We start from the raw sequence: 24,791 nt of genomic DNA on the forward strand, positions 1-24,791 counted from the left end.
CTTTTCAGACAATCTGTTAGAACTGTTATTTATGCTTCTATCTGAGAGTTTCCAATCAAATTTCACTGTATTGCTACAATGAAAATAAAATCTCACATCTTATGACACAGTCTTCTACCCACCTGTCAAAGCAGCATTATGTTACAAATGGATTGCAGAAGAATGTGTATATTTATAGGTTTATTTGCAAGGTGTCATGTTTTTTATAGGCCTGGCACACTGTAAAAAGCGATTAGTTGACGTTACTTGACAAAATTGCTTGTTGCTTTCAAAGCTATTAGTTTACTTTTAAAAAAATTATTAAACGTATTGTCTTAACTATGTAAATGAAAAATGTGCTAAATCTAAAAAAAAATTACAGTTTAAAGTTTATTCACTTTATATATATATATATATATATATATATATATATATATATATATATATATATATATATATATATATATATATATATATATATATATATAAAATCCAACTGGTTACTTTTAAGGCAATAGGTCTACTTACTTTTTAAAATAACTAATTGTTATTATGTGCATGCATAAAACATATTTGTATATGAACAGTGATCATGTTGATCACTCAAAAACTATTGTCTAAAAATCGTTGTACAAGCCCAAATCAAAAAATGTTGGGACAGTAAAAAAAAACAAACAAAAAAGAAAGTAGTGGTTACCTATTTCAACAAGACAATGCAAAGAATGCTGTCGAGGAAGAAAATACAAGTACTTGACTGGCCTGACTGCAGTCCCGACCTGTCTCCAATAGAGAATGTGTGGTGCATTTTGAAGCCCAAAATGTGACAACGAAGACCCATACTGTACTTAAGGCCCACCTTAATGCCTCATTCACTTTGTAGCTGCGTGTCGCTCTGCGTGGCGACCTGCTGCAAATGCAGGTCTGAATAGATTTATACAGCACGAGTACAACTGGCCTCTGAGTGAGCAGAGCGAGAATCACTCGCCACGCCAACCTGGTCGCCAACGGTCGCTGTCGCTTGTGTAAACGGAGGTCGCCGGAAGTCGCTGACTCTCCTTTGAAATGAATGGTCGGTTGTCGCTTTGTTGTTGCGAGTCGTTTGTAGTATGAATAAGGATAAAGACTTGTTTGCAGGAAAAATAGGACACAATTACACCTGAAACACTTCATCACTTGGTGCCTTCAGTCCTTAAATGTCTTTTAAGTGTTGTGAAATGGAATGGCAACATTACAAACTGGTAATGCTTTACTGGTCCAACTTTTTTAAAAAATGTGTTGCAAAATTGGAGTATTTATTTTGAAAAAAAATCATGTGCAACACTGAAATACAAGACAAAGTAATTTTAGAAATCACTACTTTCATTTTTATTTGCGCTTTCCATTCTGTCCCATCTTTTTCTGATTTGGGTTTTAATATAAACAACTTTTGTACTATTTAATACCAAGAAAAAATAAGCTTGCAGTCAGTGCAATTTAATCTTGGCTGGCCTAAGTCATCCACTAAAGTAAGAAGTATTATTGTTTATGTGTGTTGAGGGAAAGCAGATGGTTCAGTCCCTTTTTGACCCGGCACATATTCTTGGTAACCAGATCAGTGAGAAGCACTTTATCCAGCTTACTTCCCACATTCCCTGAATCAGCGGCCTAACCTGCTATCTAAAACCCTGCGCCGTGTCTTCTCAAGAGCAGAGGTCAACCAGTCGCAAAAGATCAACTTTTCTTTTCAGGATGTCTTGGTTAGAATTATAAAGTCCAATGACGCCTACGGCCTGTAAATATTGTGGAGAAATAGCTTTTATACTACTATTAATTGACTGGATGGAATAAAGAAACCAAAGATACATTTCAGGAGGAGGATAAATTTTTGTTAACCAATTACCTTCACACATAAACTCACCTGTCATGGACATTATCCTGTTAGCGGTGACCATGAGGCCCTAATAGATCACGTGTGCTATTGCTGAGTAGATAATCCCTTATGTTTCAACCTATTACGGAGCGTATGTGTGTGTTAATGTGCATGTGCATTAGATCCCAAACTCCTCTGTCGCTGCCACAGTGTCGAGTTCAAGTCCACTTATTTTTGCCTCTAAACATTTCCATCAAGAGTCAAGATTCTTCTGTAGGATAAGCTCCAGCAGATTGGGCTCTGCTACCTTTGGGAAGGGGTCACGGCAGCTTTCAGACCATCTGGCCGAGCAATCACTTCATTACCTGAAGACAGCCTGAGTCAATCAACTGCAGACGGGACATCTTTTAAAACTGGGCTTGACTTCTTCCAAAACCAAGGAATGTTTTGAGACAGGATTTTATGGATTATAATAGTGGAGAGTACTATTATAGAAGACAAGTCTTATTTATATATATGTAGCTATGCTTTGCATAGTCATGCTGCTTGGAATGGCAGAAGGAAAATCTGTCAAAGACGACTCATTCTGCACTCAGCTGCCAAATATTACACCGCTGAGGGACAAGAATGTACCATATTAGATATTTACTTGTGTCTGGATCAGTTCACCTTGGCTACTGTTCCTGGATGAGCAGATGCATGCATCGTTACCGGTTTTTTTCAAGCCCCATCCTTGGCAAGTATACTTTCACTTACATCTATGTACAGCTTAAATCAGTTATGTCATGTAATAACTGTCCTGGAGAGATCTTTTGAGCAGTATTCCTCATTTTAATATGCATTAAATGTAGTATAGATTAAGTGCACTCATGCCATTTATTTGGTTTCATGAGTATTTTGGGTGTTTTACTTTTTATATGAGATTGTTTTGTGAGTAATTAAATGGTCCTTGTTGAGAGGCACTGGATTTGTTTTAGGAGTGTCATTTTGGGGGTATCATGGGGGCATTGAACTTGATTTTTTTTTTTTTTTTTTTTTTTTTTTGGAGGGCATTTAATTAATTTTGAGTGTATTATCAAGAAACTCTTGGGTAAGAGACTAGCTAGCTCTTTGCTACTCCCACATGGTTGCCCACTGAAGCTAAGCAGGGCTGCACCTGGTCAGTACCGGGATGGGAGACCACATGGGAAAGCTAAGTTGCTGCTGGAAGTGGTGTTAGTGAGACCAGCAGGGGTCCTAATGCCCCACTATAGTGATAGGGATTCTGTACTGCTCAGTGAGCGTAGTCTTTCGGGTGAGATTAAACCGATGTCCTGGCTCTCTGTGGTTGTGAAAAATCCCTGGATGTTTTTTGAAAAAGTGTAGGGGTTTAACTGGTGGTGGATGAGGAGATTTGCACTAATGTGTAAAGCACTTTGAGTGTCCAAAAAAGTGCTATATAAATGTAAGGAATTATTTTATTATTATTAAGAGTTATTGAACTTGTTTTGTGAGTCTTTGTGTATTTTGGGACATTTATTTTGTCTAGTGTCAAACATATTTTATGGACACTGAATTCATTTTGGGGGTGTTTTTAGAGGAATGTAACTATGTTTTGTTAGTTTCTGGAAAAGTTTAAGTTTAAAATGTTTTTAAAGGGTTATTAAACTTGTTTTGTCATGTTCTTTTGGGTGTAATATGTGGTTCAAAGAAGTATTATGATTTAACATGCATTGTTAGTTCATTTCAAAGTCAGTTTTTTGCTTTCAAACTGACACAATTTTAATGTCCCATCTAAATGATAAAATCTTTTACTTTTCATGGTTTTAGGTTCGTGCAGTTGATAGAAGTCTCAAGCTGAGTTCTGGGATCTAAAGCCTGTTTAGATCATGGCTTTGAATTCTTCAGAAATCACTGTTCCACCTCAAGTTTGCACAATTGTGCCTCCATCACCCAACTTGAAACGCAAGCAACTAATGTGGCAGAATGCTGTACGTCACATTATTGACCAACGAGGAATGCACCACGAGGGGCGAGCGGTCAACTCTCGCAAAATCATTGTTACTGACGCCTACATCGATGACATCAACAGACAGATTCGGAACAAAGCTGCACGGGGCAATGCTGGCATGCATAAGCGGCGCTCCTCTGCAGCTCGCATCCATCCATTTCGAGAACGCAACTCCACCTGCACACGGAAGTCAACAGAATCAGTTACTGATGCAGACTTCTTTGTAAGCTGGGGCTCCACAGTGCGTGGCATCTTCCTCCCTGCTCTCCACCACAAGTTCAAATCTCACGATCTGGAGCATTTGTACCAGCAGCACTCATCTGGCCAACGGCGAACTTCCCTCGTAGTCACTAATGTAATTGATATTCTTACCAAACTCCACATTATCTTCATCTACCTGGCTTTGGCCCCTGAGATGGTGGACTCTCAACATGGATGGTTGGCCGGGCTCTTAATGGCGCTTGGAGCGATCATATGTGTCTTAGTTCTGACTTGTAAAGGACTGATGTCTCCAGATTACCTTCGCTATGCCGGGCTGGCAAGCTGGCTGTCACAGACTGTTCAAGCGCTGGGGGGACTGGTGTACGGATTGGAGACAGACCAGTCGTGGTATGTGCTCTTCACCCTTTTTGCCATCTACACACTATTGCCCCTACCTCTGCTGTGGTCCATCTGCATGGGATTCCTCACTGCTGCCTTGCACCTGTTTGTGGATACCTTTAAGAACTACAATGACACAGCCATTGTAAGAAAGGTAAAGAAGAGTCTATTCACAAATCTCAAAGCTGACATTTGGTTCTCACCCTAGTATAAGAAAAAGAAATCCTTGATAATGCAAGATCACAGCCTGAAAAAAATCTCTAAGGCCCTGATTTAATTTTTCTTTCTTCATCTGAGAGCAAAAAGATGTTTGAAAAGGCTCAATCCCAATTCTACCTCGTTTTGCGCGTTCAAGTTAAGGGGTAGGGGTGTCCTAATTCTCTTTAGCTTGAAGGCGTAGGGTTAAGGAAAAGGGCTAGATACCCCTTGAAACAAGGTTTTTCAGGACCACACTTGAAACCAATGAGTATGAAGTTTCCCAGAATACACCACATCGACATCGACAGCATGGCTACACACGGGACAAAAATGGAATTTGGATTGGGCCTAAGTGACAGTATAATGTTTTTGACCTCTCAAACACCCTTGTGCTGCAATAGGCAGGCTTGTAAGTGCCATGTGTCATGTTGACATGAACAAAATTTCATACTTGATTTCGAGAACGGGATGGTTAAAACTAAAATTTTGGTGGGGTTTTGTTTAAAATTACTTCTTTTTTTGTCTTTGATTGTTTTTGGAGTATATTAGGGCCTTTAGGATCTAGGGTTAATTTGATGGAGGTTTGATCTTTCTAATGCTTCTCTCAGGCTGTGCCAGGTCTTCCTTTTAATAAATGCTCCATTGTTATGGTACAAAAGCACACCAGTTTCAGACTGTCTTTAACCATCGTCAACTTCAGGGATCAATACATCAACTAATGAAGCTTGTCTTGTTCATTCCAGTTACTAGCGAAAGGTCTATTGTACATGGGCATGAATACTGCAGGGCTTTTCATCCACTATTTATCCGATCGTGCCCAAAGGCAGGCCTTCCTTGAGACACGCCGCTGCATTGAGGGTCGAGTCAAGATGGAGAGAGAGAACCAGAGACAGGTTTGGGAATCTCGACTTTAATACGTAGTTATTATTTCATTAATGCAAAAGTTTCAATGAAACAAGACTTTATATTACATTAGGAGCGCTTGGTGATGTCTATTCTTCCTCGGTTTATTGCTATGGAGATGATTGGTGATATGACTGCCCTGGATGATGAATTGCTTCCTCAACAGTTCCATAAAACTTACTTTCATCAATACAAAGATGTCAGGTAAACGCAGATCCCCATGTAGTAGTATTTACAGCAAGGATGTTGCGTCAAATCAGCATGAATATGCTATTGTTTCAGCATCCTGTTTGCTGACATAAAAGGCTTCACCTCTCTCTCCATGACCATGCCGGCTCAAGAATTGGTGCGGACACTCAATGAGCTGTTTGGTCGCTTTGATCGCCTTGCAGAGGTGAGAGATATTAACCATAAAGGGATAGTTCACCCAAAAATGTTCAATTTAGTCAAAAGGAGGCCTTGCAGTACCAAATTTTCAACAGTATTGGGGGGTGTGTAATATTTACACTTCAACAGTTTCAGAATATCCTATCTGGGTACAATTAGAACTGTTATCCTTAAAGTCCTTCCTTCATTTAATGATTTGCTCTCAGCTTCCAATAAATGGTAGAAATATCTCAGACAGTTTAGTGGGGTCCAATACTCTTAAAATATGGGTTGCTTTTAGGAAACACTTAATAAGACCGTCCAAACTAGAACCTATAGTAAATAATATATCTTTTCTACCATCATGTTCTTCTTCAGTTTTTCATGAACTTCAGTTTTTCAGAGCCTTTATACCATTAAGGACTTGTTTGATAAAGGCGTATTTTTATCATTTTTATTTTTACAACCCATCTTTTTCGCTATTTTCAGAAGACATTTTGTATTTTGTTTCTTCAATTTCCTCATCTTCCTCCAGATTCAGACAAAGACTCAGGGCCTACTCACACTATGCCATCCATACCGTGCCCAGGCCCGTTTCCCGGATCGTTTGAGAAATGTAAGTGTGCTGAATCGGGCGCAAGCACGGTTTACTTGGCCGGCCCTGGCCCGGTTAGAAGAGGTGGGCCTGAGAACGGTTCACTTGGGCTTTGGCGCGGTACGCTTATAGTGTGAGTGCAAAATGTGCCAAAGCCCGAAACTGAAAGCAAGACGTGACTTTTAAGGGACTGTTTCATATGGATTTATTAATCAATCTTACTGTTCAATGAATGCAAACTGCCGTAGTTTAATAAATACGCAAACCTCTCACTGCACGACAGCTGCGCACCTTCAGCAAACCTTATTCCTGCAGCACGAGGGCTTTATGATTATTTATGAGCGCCAAAAGTGGCGGATCTGTTCGGCAAAATATCTGACTGCGTGTCACCGCATCCCTAAGGACTGTTTGGCTAAAAATTTGACTGCATGTCACTGCATATCAAACGACTGAAACGATATAACTAGAGAAATCTCCTCTGTGCTGAGTGAGAGCGCTCACTGAACAGCGCAGCATCCATGACGTAAGCGTGCCCAGGCCCGATTCAAGTGTGAGTGCGGGCCGTCGGGGGAGACGGGAGGGGGGACAAGCGTGGTTTGGCCCGGTTTGGGGCAACTGTACATAGTGTGAGTACGGCCTCAATTCTTTTTCTTAACCCAGACAGAAGAGGTGTTTTATCTGCACAAAATGTAAATAAATATAATTGGCCAAAACATTTCTTGAATGGAGCCCGATCACTTCACAAGACCTCAGTGTGCCATGGTGAGCGCCAGGAATTGGTTTGGACTAGTTTGCATTTGTTTATTTTTAATCTAAAAAACCTATCACTATTCACTGCCATTTTATAAATCACCAAGGACCACCGATTTAACTTTAAATCTTCTTTAAAGTTCTGAAGAACAAAGTCACCTATATCTTGGATGACCTGAGGGAGAGTAAATTAATAGGATATTGTAATATCTGGGTGAACTATGCCTTTAAATGTCTTAATGTAATGTAAAGGCTAGTACAGGGATGTCCAAACTCAGTCCTGGAGGAGTGGTGTCCTGGAGAGTTTAGCTCCAACCCTAATCAATCGCACATGAACCAGATAATCAAGCTCTTACTAGATATACTAGAAACTTCCTGGCAGGTGTGTTAAAGCAAGTTGGAGATAAACTCTTATGGACACTGGCCCTCCAGGATCGAGTTTGGACACCCCTGGCCTAGTGCAAAGCATAAATGTGTTTTTTATTGTAAAGTGGTCTGTCAAAAGTCTGTCTGTCCGAGCATTTGTCCATCCATCCAACCACCAACCAACCTACCAAAATGATCTGCATAAAATTAGGAAACATTTTGCTGTAGCTGTTGAAAATATGGCAACTAGATTTGCAGTCGATGTGTTGGAACCATATTGAAAGTCTTGTTTATTACTTTAGGAGAATCACTGCATGAGGATAAAGATTCTTGGAGATTGTTACTACTGTGTGTCTGGGGTTCCAGAGCCCCAGACTGCACATGCCCGCTGCTGTGTAGAAATGGGTCTGGCCATGATCAACACTATACGGTGTGTATTTTACATTTTTTCAATCACGAATGGTGATGATTGTAAACTCACTTGTTCGTTTACACCAGTTTATATGTGCAGAGGATTTTCAGGAAGCTTTTTATGCATCAGTGTTCCCCAAAGGATCTGTTTACACTGGTTGTTGAGATGCATTTTGATCTAACAGATTAAAAGTGCATAAAGGAGATGTGCCTAATGGGCCCACTTTGGAGACCTGAATGCTTTGAGGGAAGGGTTTGTGGCAGGCTTTTATGTACACTGAACTAAACAAAACAAATAGATCAACTTTAATTCATTAAGTTTATTTCACCTAAATGAACTGTGTATTATTGTTGTCACTGTTTTTTTTTTTCCTTTTTTCATTTTGGTCTTACTTTATTACAAAAAAACTGTCATTTAAGTATTCACTTTTTCAGTGAATGAGCTTTTTCTGATCTTTTAATCTAATTTGCAAAATAAGCTAAACATTGAAGGAGAACATAGCCATTGCTACCAAATGTACATTTTCAGACAGACCTGGTGGAAAAAAAAAAGTTTTTGTTATGGGGTTTTAAATGCAATCGGCCACATGTGTAAAATGAATCTTATTAGCATTTTTTATACAACCTAGTGTAAAAATTATGTTCTTGATCGTTTTTTTCCACTTGTTTTTTGCATTGTACTTTTGGGATTTATTGTCAAAAATGTCTTAAAGAGCCCCTATTATGAATTAAAAATAGTCATATTTTGGTTTTGGGGGTCTCCAACAACAGGCTGATATGCATGCAAGGTCAAAAACACTTTAATTGTCTTATAATATGTTGTGATTGGTCGACTACATTCAGTGTGAGACAGAGAGAAACGCTCAGCATGGCATATCAACAGTTTTGGGGTAGTCAAAGTGCAGAGAGTATGTGTAAACCCAATGCAGGAGTGCATTGATGCAATGCAGTTTAACACCAGCGTATTGCTCTATTCTTAACCATAGTTAACCAAAGTAAAAACAGTGACACACACATTCAGTATTAATCCACACAGTGGCAAAAGCTGAATTATTTTAAAACTTGACTGCCACAAATTTGTAGGAACAGGTGATGGTGGCCATATCAACAACAAACGGCAGAAGATTGCGAGCTCACAAATGCATTTAAATCCGTAAACATAGCGGGAGCCATCACGTTTTTAAAGTGGTTTTAGATGTGATATGAGGATATAGTTAACCAGATACAGTAAAAGTGGTTACAAGTGACAAAACAATTAAATACATAATTTGCATGCTAGAGAAAGCAAGGAGGCATCCATTTTAATTGCACTTTCTTACATTTGTGAAATGGAGGAACAAACTGATTAGTGAACTTTGCACTGTATACATCAATATTGTTTTCTGATCCTTCCTTTTAATAAACGGTCGACAAATCCCCCGTTGTAAGCGTGTAGATTGCTGAAGCACTCGTCAGAAAAATGACAGGAACACAGCACAAGGCTGGGGCTATAATGCTGAGGTATTTTTGCAAAAATAAACTTAAACCACTTCACAGCCTCATCTTTGGGTAGGGAAAATAACACTAACTATCCCTCACACTTCAGAGCACAGCGTCTTTGCGACATGTTTTAAGCGGTATCTGCTACAGTGTTTGTGGGTGAGTCTGGGGGTTTCAATTTTCCCGGTTCTGCATGCGCAGGAAATGGGTGGGGTTTGAGTTCCCCTGTCAACGTCATGTCAGCACGTCTAAAGACTCATTACGGCGGGGATTCATTCAAATTACTATGAGACTACTCTTTTATAGATGAATCAATAGTTTTAAACACTGTTCGCATTCAAAATTAAGCCTTAGCTGGATATTTCATTTCACTCAGAGCTGTTACACACTGCATGGAAGGTCTTTTTCAAAAACCCATAATAGGGGCTCTTTAATCATATGGTGCATCTCAATGGGCTTCCTGGTTAGGTAGTCAAAGCACCAATCATGGAGTCATATAATATATTTTGTTGTTCCTGTGTTGACCATTGATGTTTGACAGCAATTCTAAAAACGAAGAGATGACGAGATATCAGATAAATGTTATTCATCGTTCTATTTTAATCAGTTATGTGCGCAAAGAGCTGAAGAGAGATATGGACATGCGTATTGGAATCCACTCTGGCTCGGTCCTGTGTGGGGTTTTGGGTCTTCAGAAATGGCAGTTTGACGTGTGGTCTTGGGACGTAGATGTTGCCAACATGCTAGAGGCTGGAGGAATCCCAGGGCAAGTACACCACATCGTTAGTTTCATCATAATACACATCAGATAATAGTGTAATAAAACAAAATGTGTAACAATAGGAGGATTCATATATCGCGAGCAACCCTGGACTGTCTCGAGGGTGTTTATGAGACGGAAGAGGGCCGAGGACATGAGCGCAATGAGTTTTTACGCAAGCACAAGATCGACACTTTTCTGATCCGCCACACACCCCAAGATGACAAAGAGCCCCCTAAAGTCAGGAGAACCAGCAAAGATGAGACAACATGGAGTGCAGAGCTGCCTTTTGACAACATCATCGGAATGAACTGTGTGAGTACTCATAAACCTCACCTACATTTAGTATGTAGTCTTTACTTAGTTATAAGATTAAAGATTGAGTTTATCACGGTCATGTTTATTGATGGTCAAACTTTAGGCCATCATCAAAAATAAATCCAATGTTTTTAACCAATGGTTTGACACACAACGGCATCTCACCCAAGTCTAAATTTGGGGAGATTGTGAGTTCAGATTTCCTCCTCAAAAATGTAATGACAGCCAGGCCTTCACCTCTGTCAAACAGGCCTTATGAGATTAAAGACCCCCAGAGTTTCATTTGACTGGCAAGTAAACCCGAGTGTCGAAATAAACATTGCATTTACTTACTTAACTTTTCTCATCTTTTAGATATTAGCCACGTTTACCAATGGCTCCTTGGTGCACCTGCCCAATCAGATTACTCCGCATTGTGCCGGGTCTCGAGAAATCAACAAGAGAATCAAGCAAGCCATCGAGGTGCGCAGCAGTGAACGAATGCGCAAAGAACACATCACACCCTTCACTCTAGTCTTCAAAGACACACACATTGAGGGAAAGGTATAGACCTCACAGAAACCTTCATATTTACAGTAGCATAATAGCATTTGTGCATATGAGTAGACCCACACAAAATTTGCACTTTCAGTTTTCTCAAATGAGAGATGAGATGTTCAAGTCCAATTTGGCCTGTTCCTTCCTTCTGCTCCTCTTCATCATGGCTGCCCAAGCCCTCATCCCTTCTCCACAGTAAGTGATTACCTGCATTATCAAAAGTATCAAAGTTTTATAGGGGTCGATACTGAAATATTTAAAATATCACTTTTCCACAGAATTGACTGCGGTCTGTGAGTTTAGATGCACCACAGTCTCATGTCACACCTCCTGTTACTCTCATTCTGGACACTTGAAGCATTTTTAGGGCATTACGGCCTCCCACAGTTTTACTTTCTGTAAATGAGCTACATGATTAGTTTCAATAGATAGGCTAAATCTGTGTCAAATAACTCCAATATAATCCAACATTGTCTTTAAAACAATGCTTAAAGTCCATGTGAAATCAAATTGGACAATGTTTATTTTGCTAGTGCAGATTGTTATTCTTCAGGTGAACAAATAAGCCCTGCAAGGTAATCCACTGAAAATATGTTTGTTTTGGTAATCTTCAATCATAGTCAGACCATTTTCTGATTTCAGCCGCAATATACCACACCCCTCTTACCGTTAGTTTGCTATGAGGGAATGATGTGCAAAAAGAAAGCCCTGCCCTCTACTCAATATTTTGTTTAAGCTGGAAGTACATCAACTTATCGAAAAAAAGTCTCAGCAACTTCTGGTTCATGTGCACTTTAAATTCATTGTCATTAGTCACACTAATTAACATTAATCACCAACAAAAGACCATTAGAATTACAGTTGGAGCCACCTGAGAAGCAATGTTTTCAGCTGCATGTTTGCTCTGTTAAATTTATTTGTGTTATTGATGGTAATTTGGTTATTTGTTCATTACAAATAGTTCACTTGTCAATAATGTTTATAAGTTGGCAAGTAGTTTCTTCTTTAATAATAAAATTGGAATTAAGAATTGTGAAATTTATCGGAATGCCACATGTAATCATTTATTAACATGTTATTCACTAATATTTAAGGGTTGGGACCCCCCAGGGGGTCCTGGGACAATGAAGGACTAAAATCTAATTCATTTTATTAATCCATTAAAATTACTATATTTTATCCATAAGCTACTAAAGATAAAAATAGTAGTTCTTAGTTGCAGCCCTTCGAATATTTATTTATTTTTTTTCTATTGGATTGCGGTCATGCTGCGTTCACACCTGACTCGACACGCGCAGATAAATCGCTTCAAATTCACTTCACAATAGATGCAGATTCACAATATGGGCAGGGCTTCTTTCTGCCCAATGACTCTAGCTTTGTTGCTAAATGGCTTACATAGCATTTATTGAGATAGTAGCTGTGATTATGTGCTTTAGGAATTCTGAAAAACATTGTAGATTCATTTGGCACCGTGTCTAAGTGCACTACATCCTTTCAGAGGTGCACCAAGCTCTGTGAATTCATTAACTCATCGGTGTCCAAACTCCTGGTGGCCTGGTGTCCTGCAAAGTTTAATTGCAACCCCAATCAGACACACCTGGGCTAGCTAATCAAGCTCTTACTAGGCTTTCTAGAAACATCCTTTCAGGTGTGTTGAGGCAAGTTGGAGCTAAAATCTGCAGGACACCGGCCCTCCAGGACCGAGTTTGGACACCCCTGCATTAACTCCTCCAGAAATTATACCTAAATGATGGGGCTTTCAGCATCTTCAGGAGGTATGCGTCTTATGCCTTTAAAGCCACCATGTGCTCATTGCGCATCAGCATCGTCTTCTGAGGTGCAAGTCATCTTTTAAATATGGAAAAGATTGACACAGGAACCCCTGCCATATACAGCTTATATACTATATATAAAAATATACAGTTTGACAGCTATTTTTCAGTGAAAATGTCACAGGTCTGGTTGGACCAGTAGTCAAAATCCTTAGTGACATGCCTAAATATTGTATATTTATTGCAAAATTTATATTTATGTTGGGATGAGGTATCATATCAAAGTTAGAAATTCCAGTATTGTCAACATCTGTAAGAACTCATTAAGCTGCATTCCTCCTCCTGACCTGAAGGAGGTGCTCCTGTCTCCTTGCACAACATGATCCAAGTTTCATGCTTCCTCCTGAACAGTGGATGGCACCACTTTCTCACCATCTGCTGTGTGCCACCACTCAAGCTTGATTTGAAACACCTGTGTCTTGCCCTATATAAGTGTGTGTGTTACAAGCTACTGTGTTCAGTCTTGAGCCAGTACCACCCGGTGTTCTCCAGATTGTCTAGAGAAAGCTAAGTCACATTCTACTGTTGTGTTTTTTGACCCTTGTGTCTAATTTGTTTTGCCTGTTTACTAGAAGCTCGGCTTCAGTTATTTCTGTTGTACTTTTGAATTCTATTTTTCTAGTAAAGATCATCTGTTTATTTTTTCTGAAACCAAAGCCTCAAGTTCCCTTATTTTTCTTCTGCTCTTGGGTTCATCTAGTGAGGAGTTAGCTCAACTGGGAAAAGCCCCAGCTTTATGTCCAGGAGACCCGGGTTCAATCCTCACCTAAACCAACACCTTACAGCAAGACTGAACCATGGAAGTGAACCCAGCAGGAGAAGCCTCACCACCTTCCAATGTTGATCGTATTCTGTCTGCTTTGTCTGATCAAGCAACCACCATCCAGAACCATGAGCAGATTCTTGGTGAGATCCTCCAGTTACTAAATCCTCAACGTTTAACTTCTCAAGGAAGCCAACCAGTAGCCATTCCTCCAACAGTTTTTGTTGCTTCATCTGAGCCCAAGTTACCAGCACCAGAGAGATTTGATGGAGACCCAGAGAGGTGTCGAGGGTTTGTCACACAGTGCACGCTGGCCTTTCAATTGCAACCCAGCAGCTTTCCCACAGAGAACAGTAAGGTAGCATATATCATCACTCTACTTACTGGCAAAGCCTTGAACTGGGCCACATCTTTATGGGACCAGAAATCTCCCCTTACCAGCAACAGTACCAGTTTTATTGCGGAGATGAAGAAGGTCTTCCAACATCCAGCCAGTAAAGGAGATGTGAGTTATCGCCTACTTCAACTCTCTCAGGGTGAGAGGAGTGTGGCAGAATTTTCTATCGAGTTCAGAACCCTGGCCTCAGAGAGTGGATGGGACCAGCGAGCACTAAAAGCCACTTTTCACCGTGCCTTGTCCTCTGAATTAAAGGATGAACTGGCCTTTAGAGATCCTGCACCAGATCTTGAGTCCCTTATTGATGTTGCCATCCGTGTTGACCATCGCCTAAGAGAACGAAAACTGGAACGAGGTAGAGAGACCAGGTTATTTGACCCTGATGTACATTCTAGCACCATCACTCAGCCCCTTCTGTCCAATGATCTTGATGAACCAATGCAATTGGGGAGAACTAGATTGACCCAGACCGAACGGGATCGGCGAATGAAAGACAGATGCTGCCTCTACTGTGGAAAGCCAGGCCATTTCCGCTCCACTTGCCCTGAACTGAAGGGAAAAGCCAGCTCTCGTCCAGGAAGAGGGGGTCCCGGGCGAGAGTAGATACTTCCCCCTGTGCCATCACTTCCGGAGTATCCGTTCAAGCCACTATCACCCAAGGTAACCAGCTTCACCATCTTAGTGCCTTCATTGACTCTGGAGCTGCTGGTAATTTTATGGATATCAATGTGGCCAGTGAGCTGGGTATTAGAACCATAATCCTCCAGAGACCCCTCACCATTACAGCCCTAGATGGCAGACCTCTTGGTTCAGGACAGGTTAGTCACTGCACTACATCCCTCCAGTTAAAAATGGGTGCACACCGAGAAGAGATACAGTTCTTTTTGATCCATTCACCAGAACACCCCTTAGTGCTTGGTTTCCCTTGGCTATTCCACCACAACCCTTTTATAGACTGGTCCAAGTGTGTGGTAAAGAGTTGGGGTACTAACTGCTGTGTTTCTGATTTTTCTTTTTGCCATCCTCTCGAGCCACTGGAGACATTTCTTGGACCTCAGCCCGATCCCTCCAGATCACCCTCAACCCACACTATATCCATACCTACCACAGAAGTGCGGGTAATACCCAAGCTCAAGCCATTAACTTTCGAGTCTCCAGCCCCCTTGCCAGAGCCACCTAAGGTTCCTCCTCCATGTTTGTCTCGAGTTCCCCAAGAATACATGGATCTCAGTGAAGTCTTTAGTAAGTCTCAGGCTACTTCATTACCCCCGCATCGTCCATATGATTGTTCTATTGAACTTGTACCTGGAGCAAGTCCACCTCGAGGTAGATTGTACTCCCTCTCCATTCCTGAAAGAACTGCCATGGAGAAATACTTGAACGAGGCTCTAGATAGTGGATTCATTCGCCCTTCAACCTCACCTGCAGGAGCAGGCTTCTTTTTTGTTTCCAAGAAGGATGGGAGTCTTCGACCCTGTATTGATTATAGAGGTTTGAATCACATCACCATTAAGAATCGTTACCCATTACCCCTAATGAACACTGCTTTTGAGATACTGCAGGGCGCCACTATCTTTACAAAGTTGGACCTCAGAAATGCTTACCATCTGGTCAGGATCAAAGAAGGAGATGAGTGGAAGACCGCTTTTAACACCCCTACAGGCCACTATGAATATCAGGTAATGCCCTTTGGCCTTGTAAATGCCCCAGCCGTCTTCCAGGCATTCATTAATGATGTCCTCAGGGAGATGTTGAACAGATTTGTTTTCGTTTACTTGGATGACATACTTATTTTTTCAAGTAGCTATGAAGAGCATGTACAACATGTCCGGCAGGTTCTCTCCCAGTTGTTGAGACACAGACTGTTCGTTAAGCTGGAGAAGAGCGAATTCCATGTCTCCAAAGTGTCGTTTCTTGGGTTCATTGTATCCAAATGTAGCCTTCAGATGGATCCTGGCAAGATTAAGGCAGTACTGGATTGGCCACAACCATGTTCAGTTAAAGAGGTACAACGATTTTTGGGGTTTGCCAATTTTTATCGGAGATTTATTAGAGGCTTCAGCTCCATTGCAGAACCCCTCACTGCCCTCACCAAGAAGACTGCCAAGTCATTTGTGTGGACTGAGATGGCCAACAGGGCCTTCAACAGACTGAAGAGTCTCTTCACATCTGCCCCCATTTTAGCTCTTCCAGATCCAGAGCTTCCTTTTGTAGTGGAGGTTGATGCTTCTGACATAGGCATAGGAGCGGTCCTCTCTCAGAGAAGTAAGACTGATAACAAGCTTCACCCATGTGCTTATCTTTCTCACAGGCTTACACCTGCACAGAGGAACTATGACATTGGGAACCGTGAGCTTTTGGCAGTCAAGGTGGCATTAGAAGAATGGAGACACTGGTTGGAGGGGGCCAAACATCCATTTCTCATCTGGACCGACCACAAGAACCTCACCTACATTAGAGAGGCAAAGAGGTTAAACTCCAGGCAAGCTCGCTGGGCCCTTTTCTTTAATCGTTTTGATTTTACTCTCTCTTATCGCCCAGGCTCAAAGAACTCAAAGCCAGATGCACTGTCAAGACAGTTTGGTTCTCTAGACAGTGAGACCACACCAGAACTAATAATACCTACCTCGAGAGTGGTCGGCGCAATCCAGTGGGGAATTGAAGAGACGGTCAGGAGAGCACAGCCACAGACAGTGCCAGGTAATTGTCCTCCAGGGTGTCTCTTTGTACCTAATCATTTACGCTCTGAAGTGTTGCAGTGGGCTCATGCTTCCCTCCAATCGGGGCACCCTGGGACTACTAGAACCCACAAGCTCATCCAGAGGAAATTTTGGTGGCCAAGACTGCAGAAGGATGTCCGCAACTTTGTTGCTGCTTGCTCTGTTTGTGCACAAAACAAGGAACCAAGAACCCGACCTCAAGGCCTGCTGCACCCACTACCTATACCTAAACATCCATGGACACATATATCATTGGACTTCGTTACAGGCCTACCAGAGTCCAAAGGTAATACAGTCATTCTGGTGGTGGTAGACAGATTTTCTAAGGCATGTCATCTACTCCCTTTGCCCAAACTCCCAACAGCTAGTCAGACAGCAGAGCTTCTCATGCAGAATGTGTTTAGGATCCATGGCTTTCCGCAGGACATGGTCTCCGATCGGGGGCCACAGTTCACGTCCAGGTTCTGGAAGGCATTTGGCCGGCTCATTGGATCCTCCATTAGTCTCTCATCTGGCTTTCACCCCCAATCCAATGGTCAGACAGAGAGGGTAAACCAAGAGATTGAAAGGTCTTTGAGATGCTTGGTTTCAGACAATCAAACCACTTGGAGCTCCCGGTTGGTCTGGGCTGAGTTTGCACATAACACCCTTTACCACTCTTCCCTAGGAATGTCTCCTTTTGAGTGCCAGTATGGTTTCCCACCCCTTATGTTTCCAGGACAGGAACCAGAAGTCAGTGTCCCTGCTGCTACACAACTGGTCCGCCGATGCAGACTATCATGGCAGAGAGCTCGAGTAGCCTTACTTAAAGCTACCGAACAGCAGCGGAGACAGGCAAATAAGCGCCGAAGGCCAGGGCCCACACTTCGCCCAGGTCAGAGAGTGTGGCTTTCAACCAGGGATCTTCCTCTTCGGGTAGAGTCTCGCAAACTAGCCCCACGCTATATTGGTCCATTTAAGATCCTCCGAAAGATAAATCCTGTATCCTACCGGCTACTCCTGCCCAGGTCCATGAGGATTCACCCCACCTTTCATGTGTCCAAATTAAAACCTGTTGTATGTTCCTCTTTCTCCCCACCCAGCAAGCCCATACCAAGACCCCGGATCATTGAGGGTAGACCGGCTTACACAGTACGCAGGCTTCTGGATTCTCGACTGGTCCGTGGGAAGGTGCAGTACCTTGTCGACTGGGAGGGCTATGGCCCAGAGGAGCGATCATGGGTGCCAGCTAAGGATATACTGGACCCAGTGCTTATCACTGACTTCAATCGTGCCCAAAGAAGCTCCAGAGGAACGTCAGGAGCCGTTCTTAGAGGAGAGGCTCCTGTAAGAACTCATTAAGCTGCATTCCTCCTCCTGACCTGAAGGAGGTGCTCCTGTCTCCTTGCACAACATGATCCAAGTTTCATGCTTCCTCCTGAACAGTGGATGGCACCACTTTCTCACCATCTGCTGTGTGCCACCACTCAAGCTTGATTTGAAACACCTGTGTCTTGCCCTATATAAGTGTGTGTGTTACAAGCTACTGTGTTCAGTCTTGAGCCAGTACCACCCGGTGTTCTCCAGATTGTCTAGAGAAAGCTAAGTCACATTCTACTGTTGTGTTTTTTGACCCTTGTGTCTAATTTGTTTTGCCTGTTTACTAGAAGCTCGGCTTCAGTTATTTCTGTTGTACTTTTGAATTCTATTTTTCTAGTAAAGATCATCTGTTTATTTTTTCTGAAACCAAAGCCTCAAGTTCCCTTATTTTTCTTCTGCTCTTGGGTTCATCTAGTGAGGAGTTAGCTCAACTGGGAAAAGCCCCAGCTTTATGTCCAGGAGACCCGGGTTCAATCCTCACCTAAACCAACACCTTACAACATCAGCTGTTACTATTCTCTCAAAAGCCGCATGTGTGTTTAATTTATAAACATGGCATGTCTGCATGTGTTTCCCATAGATTCTTTCCCATGATAATCCAGTTTTTAGTGTTCCTGTTTGTCTACATGCTGGTGCTTCTGGTCACTCTGGCTGAGGAATTTAAGCGCTCCCCGCCATATTTACAGCATCTGTGCTGCTGGATCCACGAGACCAAGAGCATCCGGAACCTACTCACCCTCACCGCTATTGCTATTAACTTTGGTGTAGCCTCCTGCAACATTGTGAGTGCCAACATTTTGGGCTGTTTGTGTCAAATCAAAATCATGCTTGTCTTAAAACTTCCATCTATTTCTTCACAGTTTTGGTGTAACGGCACATTTGAAGAGACTGAGAAAAGCAACAAGAACTCAGAACATGGTAAACAGTGGCCAGTAAACATCTGCACACATCCTGAGGTACAGTACAAATAGACTTAAATAGACTGTTTACCCCACAAAATGTAATTCTTACATTATTTACTGACACTTATTTTGTTCCAAACCCCAAGGCCTTTGTTCAAATTAAGATATTTTTGAATAAAATTCTAAAGCTGGTTCTCCATAGACAACAATGGTCCAGACTTGTTCAAAGTACAGAAAGGTACCAAAAAACCTCCTCAAAACAGTCCATGTGTCTTCAGTGGTTCAATCGGACTGTTATGAAGCTACGAGATCACTTTCGTGTGCAAATAAAACAATAATGAAAATATGACTATAATAATGAAATAATGACTTTCAATTTCATCTCCTCAGTGTAAGTGTAGGGTGCATGTTCACAAACCCTGTGCACTGATGTATAGCCTGGATCCCCGCATGCCACTTCCTCTGTTTGAAATAAAACCCAAGTAATACATCCTAAATTATTATGACTTGCACGAGACATATGAAAGCACTCGTAGAATCATTATTTTTTGTTAGATGTGCACACTAATGTATTCTCATAGTTTGATGATATTCCAATTGAACCACTGAAAGCATATGTAAGGTTTTGAGGATTTGTTTTGTATTTTTTTTAACAAGTCAGGACCAATGCTATAAGAGAGCTCTCAGAAACTTCTGTTTCAAAGATGAATGAAGGTCTCGGGAGTAACTTACTCTTTAACAACAAATGTTATTAACCCTCCTGTTGACTTACAGGTCAAACATGACCTAGGCACCATTTTAACCCTGTACAATGTTATTTTTATCTTGAAGTATGGTGACTTTTTCTAAAATGACCCATTCGAAAAATTGTCTGTTTTCTTGAATGCTATACACATTTAGGGTACAACGGTTGTCCTTCAGGTCAATTTTGACCCATCAGTAGGCCCACCCGGAATCCGGAATAATTTTCTTTACTCAAAAATAAGTGGTGCCCTCTGAGTAACATTTAAAGAAACACTCCACACTAATGTGGGAAATGGTAGACATTCACAGTTTTTGATGAAGATGAGGTTGTGTCTTCATGCAAAATAGATTTGAAGATTGAGTTGAATTTAATTGCGGGTCATTTTTGACAGTGTGTACAGAAATCTAAGACAACAGGAGCATTAAATAGCACTCTTGACCACCTCCAAACATTATTTCTTGTTTTTTTTCTTCTTCTTTTTTGTTGCTGTTTTATAATTGCTGTGTCTGTGACGTCATTAAAGCCATACAGTAAAAGCATCTCTCTCTCTCTCTGCAGTTCTTCGTTTTGAGTGGTGTGGTGGCAATGGTGACGTGTGCTGTCTTCCTGAGGCTCAGCTGTCTGTTGAAGCTAGCAGTGCTGACGTTAGTCATTGCAGTTTACACATACCTCATTGAGGTTGCCTTCCATGTGCTCTTTATCCGCCAACACCAAAACAGCCAAATTCAGAGGTACCGTATATATCAGTTGTTTTTTTAACACTGGCACCACCAATATTTTATAAATACTAGAATAGCCAGTGTTCATATAAGACTCTACCAAATTGAACTTTTGTCACATCAAATCTACATTTGAACCTTCTGTTGGGTTTGTAAAGTTAACTCAGCAGGCACAGGATTTCAACATGATGCCAGATTGACATTGTACCCCAATGTCGTGGGGATGTTGCATTTTGTTTGAAAATGAAAATGTGCAACCTAAAATCAACCAAATATCAACGTCTAATGATATTACAGCTTAACGTTGTGTGAACGTTACCATTATAACGTCTATCAGAGGTTGGATTTTAGTTGCCATACCTGATGAATAAATGTCAGTATTTGACACAACTTAAAATCAACCAAATATCAACATCATTTGACATTGGCTACCTGGCTAGACATTGAATTTTAGTCACCTGACGTCACAACCTAAATCTAACTTAATATTAACGTCTTATGATGTTGTGTGCCTGCTTGAATATCTGTCATCAGTCATTATATGTGCCTATATTTGTGTACTTGTAGACAAAGTAATGTATTTAGCCAATTTGAATGTTATAGCTATTCAATGTAGAAATACTCAGAACTCTTTTGTGTTTTGTAATTTCAATAATATAACGATGCCATAATGAAATATGCACACATTTCGGAAAAGTCAGAATGCTAGTTACATGGGTTTTATTTTAACAAAGTTATCAAGTTACAAAATAAAAAAAAAGTCAAAATGACTGCTGAAGTGAAACGACAAGGAAAACCGTTTTCTAATTGTAGTGGCAATTTTCTTTAAGGAGGCTCTCTCGGTGGTCAAGAAGACAAATTCTTACTCAAAGTGTCTTTTAAAGTTTTATTCTTTGCAAAGAAGGTCACACGATCATACATCAACAACAGTTTCTGCAGAGTGTGAGATGCAGAAACAGAGTGCGTTCTCTTTTTATCTAGTTTTTAATACCCACAAGGTCATCAGTGACATACAGGATGAATCACAGTTACATCAGTGCTCAAACTTTATTTTTGACCATCTATATTTCAGCCTTACATCCTATCCGAACATGTGGTTTGTTAAATCACCATGTACTTATCCAGATCTTGTCTTGTGATAAACAGATGTTAAAGTGGTCACACTTGGTCAACTTAAATGGTAAATCCATAGAAGAATAAAATAACAGACCTTTATAACTAGAACACATGAGTATATAAACTGAATATAAGATAAATAAAATCTATTTCCACCACACTTACAAACCAGTGCTACTTACAAACCAGTTACGCTAGTTCAGATACTTTTCTTGTCTTTTCAAAACACCAACTCAACTAGGCCAACTGCTTTGTAAGTAGCATGAAAACACTGCTAGTCTACTCTAGAAGTAAGAATAGCGTATGCTGGTAGCTGGATGAATAGGTTACCTTCACCAACAAGACAAACTGAAACGTTTGACTGCTTTTTTTAAAATGGTGGCTAAGCACAATGTTAAACATCTTATTCTTAGTTGTAATCTGTATTTGTATGAAAAACTACATGATGTAATTGGATTTGCCATGTATGGATGCAGAAGTAGGTTCACAAACCTTAAACATATATAAGAATGCAATATAAGTCTTTCATTGTTTGTAGAATGTTTTTTGGCACTTCCTTATTAGAATTATTTGGAAAGATGAGATCTGTTCACTGATGTAAGACTCTAAAAACTCTGCTCTTGGAAAAAAAAGTTTTTTTGTTTGTTTTTTTAACCAGTCGAAACAACTACAAACTGATATGGATATATAGATATCAATTTAAAAATCAATCTTTGTTAGCTTTTTTTGGACTTTTTTTTAAAGCACAGATAAAAAACAAGTCTTAACATATAAAAATGATTCAACTGACAGTAATTTAAAGTGTTATGGTGATTGATGATGATAATAATTAATTAATATGAATTAATATTAATATTAGTATTAATATACATGGAATTTCTAAGATTTAGATTCCCCTTTTTCATCCCATTGTCTATTATTATTTGTCACTAAAATATATGTCTAGATTTATAAATATAGATTCTATAAATCCAAAAGCAATCATGTAAAAAAGTTTATTATTTGTAAAAATACAGTTTATTTAAAATGTATTTTTTATTTTATGCATTTATAAAAATACATATTTTCCTTTTTTTTCATTATTATTTCTCACTGAAAATATGTACTTCAATGATGTGACACCATCACATTACTTCCTAGCCTATTGAATTGTTATGTCCCCTCTGATGTGTATGTGTGTTTTGCCTAGATCTCAATACCTCAGACGGAAAGGCATTTCTGTGCTGCTAATGGCCATGTTTGTTGTGGTCGTCCTTTACAACAGTAGACAGGTATTTTACAAATAGAATTTATATTTAAATAATATGCAATAAAGATATAATAAATGTGTTCATTATTATATAAGTGATACCACTTTTAGATATTTATAATAATAATTTATATAAGCATTTAAGTATTTTTTTAATCAGTAAACAATAATGAAACCACCACTTAGCTTGCTTTACTTATTACATTCTTTATAAATTCTTTAAAGTTCTGTCAATCAAACTGACATACAATATAATTTGTGCTGTGTCCTTCTAACCCACAGCTAGAAACTACATCCAGGCTTGACTTCCTGTGGCGTCTGCAGGCCAGGCAAGAAGTGGAGGACATGAAGGAACTAAGGGAGCATAACGAGTGTCTGCTGTACAACATCCTCCCTGCCCACGTCGCTCGCCACTTTCTCGAGAGAGACAGAAACAATGAGGTACAGTAGTAAGCGCATTTATAGTCCTACTTAATATTAAGAGCCTTTAACTAGTAAATGTAATGTAAAGTACAGTATATTTGCTGTGTTCTTATCATGCTTAATAAGAAGGCGAGTTCAATTTTAAAATTAAAAATGATTTTATAGTGAGGATTTGTCCAAAAATTAAAAATGTACTCATTATTCACTCACTCTCAAGTATTTATTTCTGTTGAACACGATTTTGAAAAGTGATGGAAACCTATAGCCAATAATATCAATAGTCCTGAGTCAATGTCTATTGGTAACTAGCATTGTTCAAAGTATCTTCTTCTTTTTTAGACACAGTTTTCTATTGCAGATGAACTATTTCTTTAAGTCAGGCGTCACCAAACTTGTTCCTGGAGGGCCAGTGTCTTGCAGAGTTTGGCTCCAATTCTAGTTAACCACACCTGAACAAGCTAATCAAGGTCTTACTAGGTATACTTGAAACATCCAGGCAGATGTGATGAGGCAAGTTGGAGCCAAACCCTGTAGAGACACCGGCCCTCCATGACCAAGATTGGTGCCCCCTGCTTTAAGTGATGCCTTTTAATCACTTTTTTTTTACTTTTTCAAATTCAATTCCCCTTTATTTCGAAAGCGCTTTTACAATATAGATGTGTCAACGCAGCTTCACATAGAAGATCATAATAAATTAAAACAGTGTCAGTCCAGTTTTCAGTGTTGAAGTTCAGTTTAGCTCAGTTCAGTGTGGTTAATAATCATTACTGAGAGTCCAAACACTGAAGAGCAAATCCATTAATGCACAGCTCTAGAGATCCTGAACCATGCAAGCAAGTGGCGATAGTGGTGAGGAAAAAACTTCACCAATTGGCGAAAGTAAAGAATTAAAAATCATAGAGAGAAACTAGGCTTAGTTAGGCACGACCATTTCTCCTATGGCCAAGTGTCTTGTGCAGAGCTGCAGTCTAGGCGCCGGAGGCTGGAGAATGCTCAACCTAAGCGAAGACTCGTCTGTCCATGGAGCGTCACAGGAGTCAGTCACAAGCTATCCACTCCTTCATGAACACCACAGCAGCTGCTCAGGATACAGCCTGGTCCAGGATTATGGAAACCTTGGGATCATCTCGTCGCTGGTCTTGGAGTGAATCAGTGTTGCTGCATAGTCTGAGGGCCTCGGGATGAGTATCCCCTGGTGAAAAACAGAGAATAAAGAGAATAATTAGCGTAGCTGCTGTTCATAGTGTATATAAATGAGATGCAGAAACCTGTGTGGAGCACATTCATGTATCACACCGCTAAGTGATGCACTGAGTATATGCTTTACTAAAAAGAGAGGTCTTTAATCTAGCTTTGAACTTTGAGAGTGTGTCTGAGCCTCGGACGTTATCAGGAAGGCTATTCCAGAGTTTAGGAGCCATAAATGAGAAGGCTCGACCTCCTTTACTCAACTTTACTATTC

General features: G+C 40.4%; 1 protein-coding gene across 2 annotated transcripts in view; it reads left to right on the top strand.

Annotated features, from left to right (window-relative positions):
- The first annotated feature begins 1,949 nt into the window (after positions 1 to 1,949).
- Positions 1,950 to 24,791, top strand: part of si:ch211-132f19.7 — a 32,730-nt gene continuing 9,888 nt past the window's right edge. Inside the window, exons 1-15 of one of the 2 annotated variants that reach the window (XM_087290751.1) lie at positions 1,950 to 2,564; positions 3,638 to 4,572; positions 5,360 to 5,509; positions 5,593 to 5,723; positions 5,802 to 5,913; positions 7,899 to 8,026; positions 10,094 to 10,252; positions 10,330 to 10,561; positions 10,919 to 11,107; positions 11,196 to 11,296; positions 18,756 to 18,957; positions 19,036 to 19,131; positions 20,381 to 20,553; positions 22,847 to 22,928; positions 23,189 to 23,347. In XM_087290751.1, the coding sequence (XP_087146877.1) occupies positions 3,697 to 4,572; positions 5,360 to 5,509; positions 5,593 to 5,723; positions 5,802 to 5,913; positions 7,899 to 8,026; positions 10,094 to 10,252; positions 10,330 to 10,561; positions 10,919 to 11,107; positions 11,196 to 11,296; positions 18,756 to 18,957; positions 19,036 to 19,131; positions 20,381 to 20,553; positions 22,847 to 22,928; positions 23,189 to 23,347 (2,790 nt within the window). In that variant the 5' untranslated portion in view covers positions 1,950 to 2,564; positions 3,638 to 3,696. Of the gene's footprint in view, positions 2,565 to 3,637; positions 4,573 to 5,359; positions 5,510 to 5,592; positions 5,724 to 5,801; positions 5,914 to 7,898; positions 8,027 to 10,093; positions 10,253 to 10,329; positions 10,562 to 10,918; positions 11,108 to 11,195; positions 13,189 to 18,681; positions 18,958 to 19,035; positions 19,132 to 20,380; positions 20,554 to 22,846; positions 22,929 to 23,188; positions 23,348 to 24,791 lie in introns of both variants that reach the window. The other variant, XR_015513565.1, reaches the window with a different exon arrangement.

The sequence above is a fragment of the Danio rerio genome, chromosome 17 (assembly GCF_052040795.2).
Source record: "Danio rerio strain M-AB ecotype USA chromosome 17, GRCz13ab, whole genome shotgun sequence".
NCBI classification, from domain to species: Eukaryota; Metazoa; Chordata; class Actinopteri; order Cypriniformes; family Danionidae; genus Danio; species Danio rerio.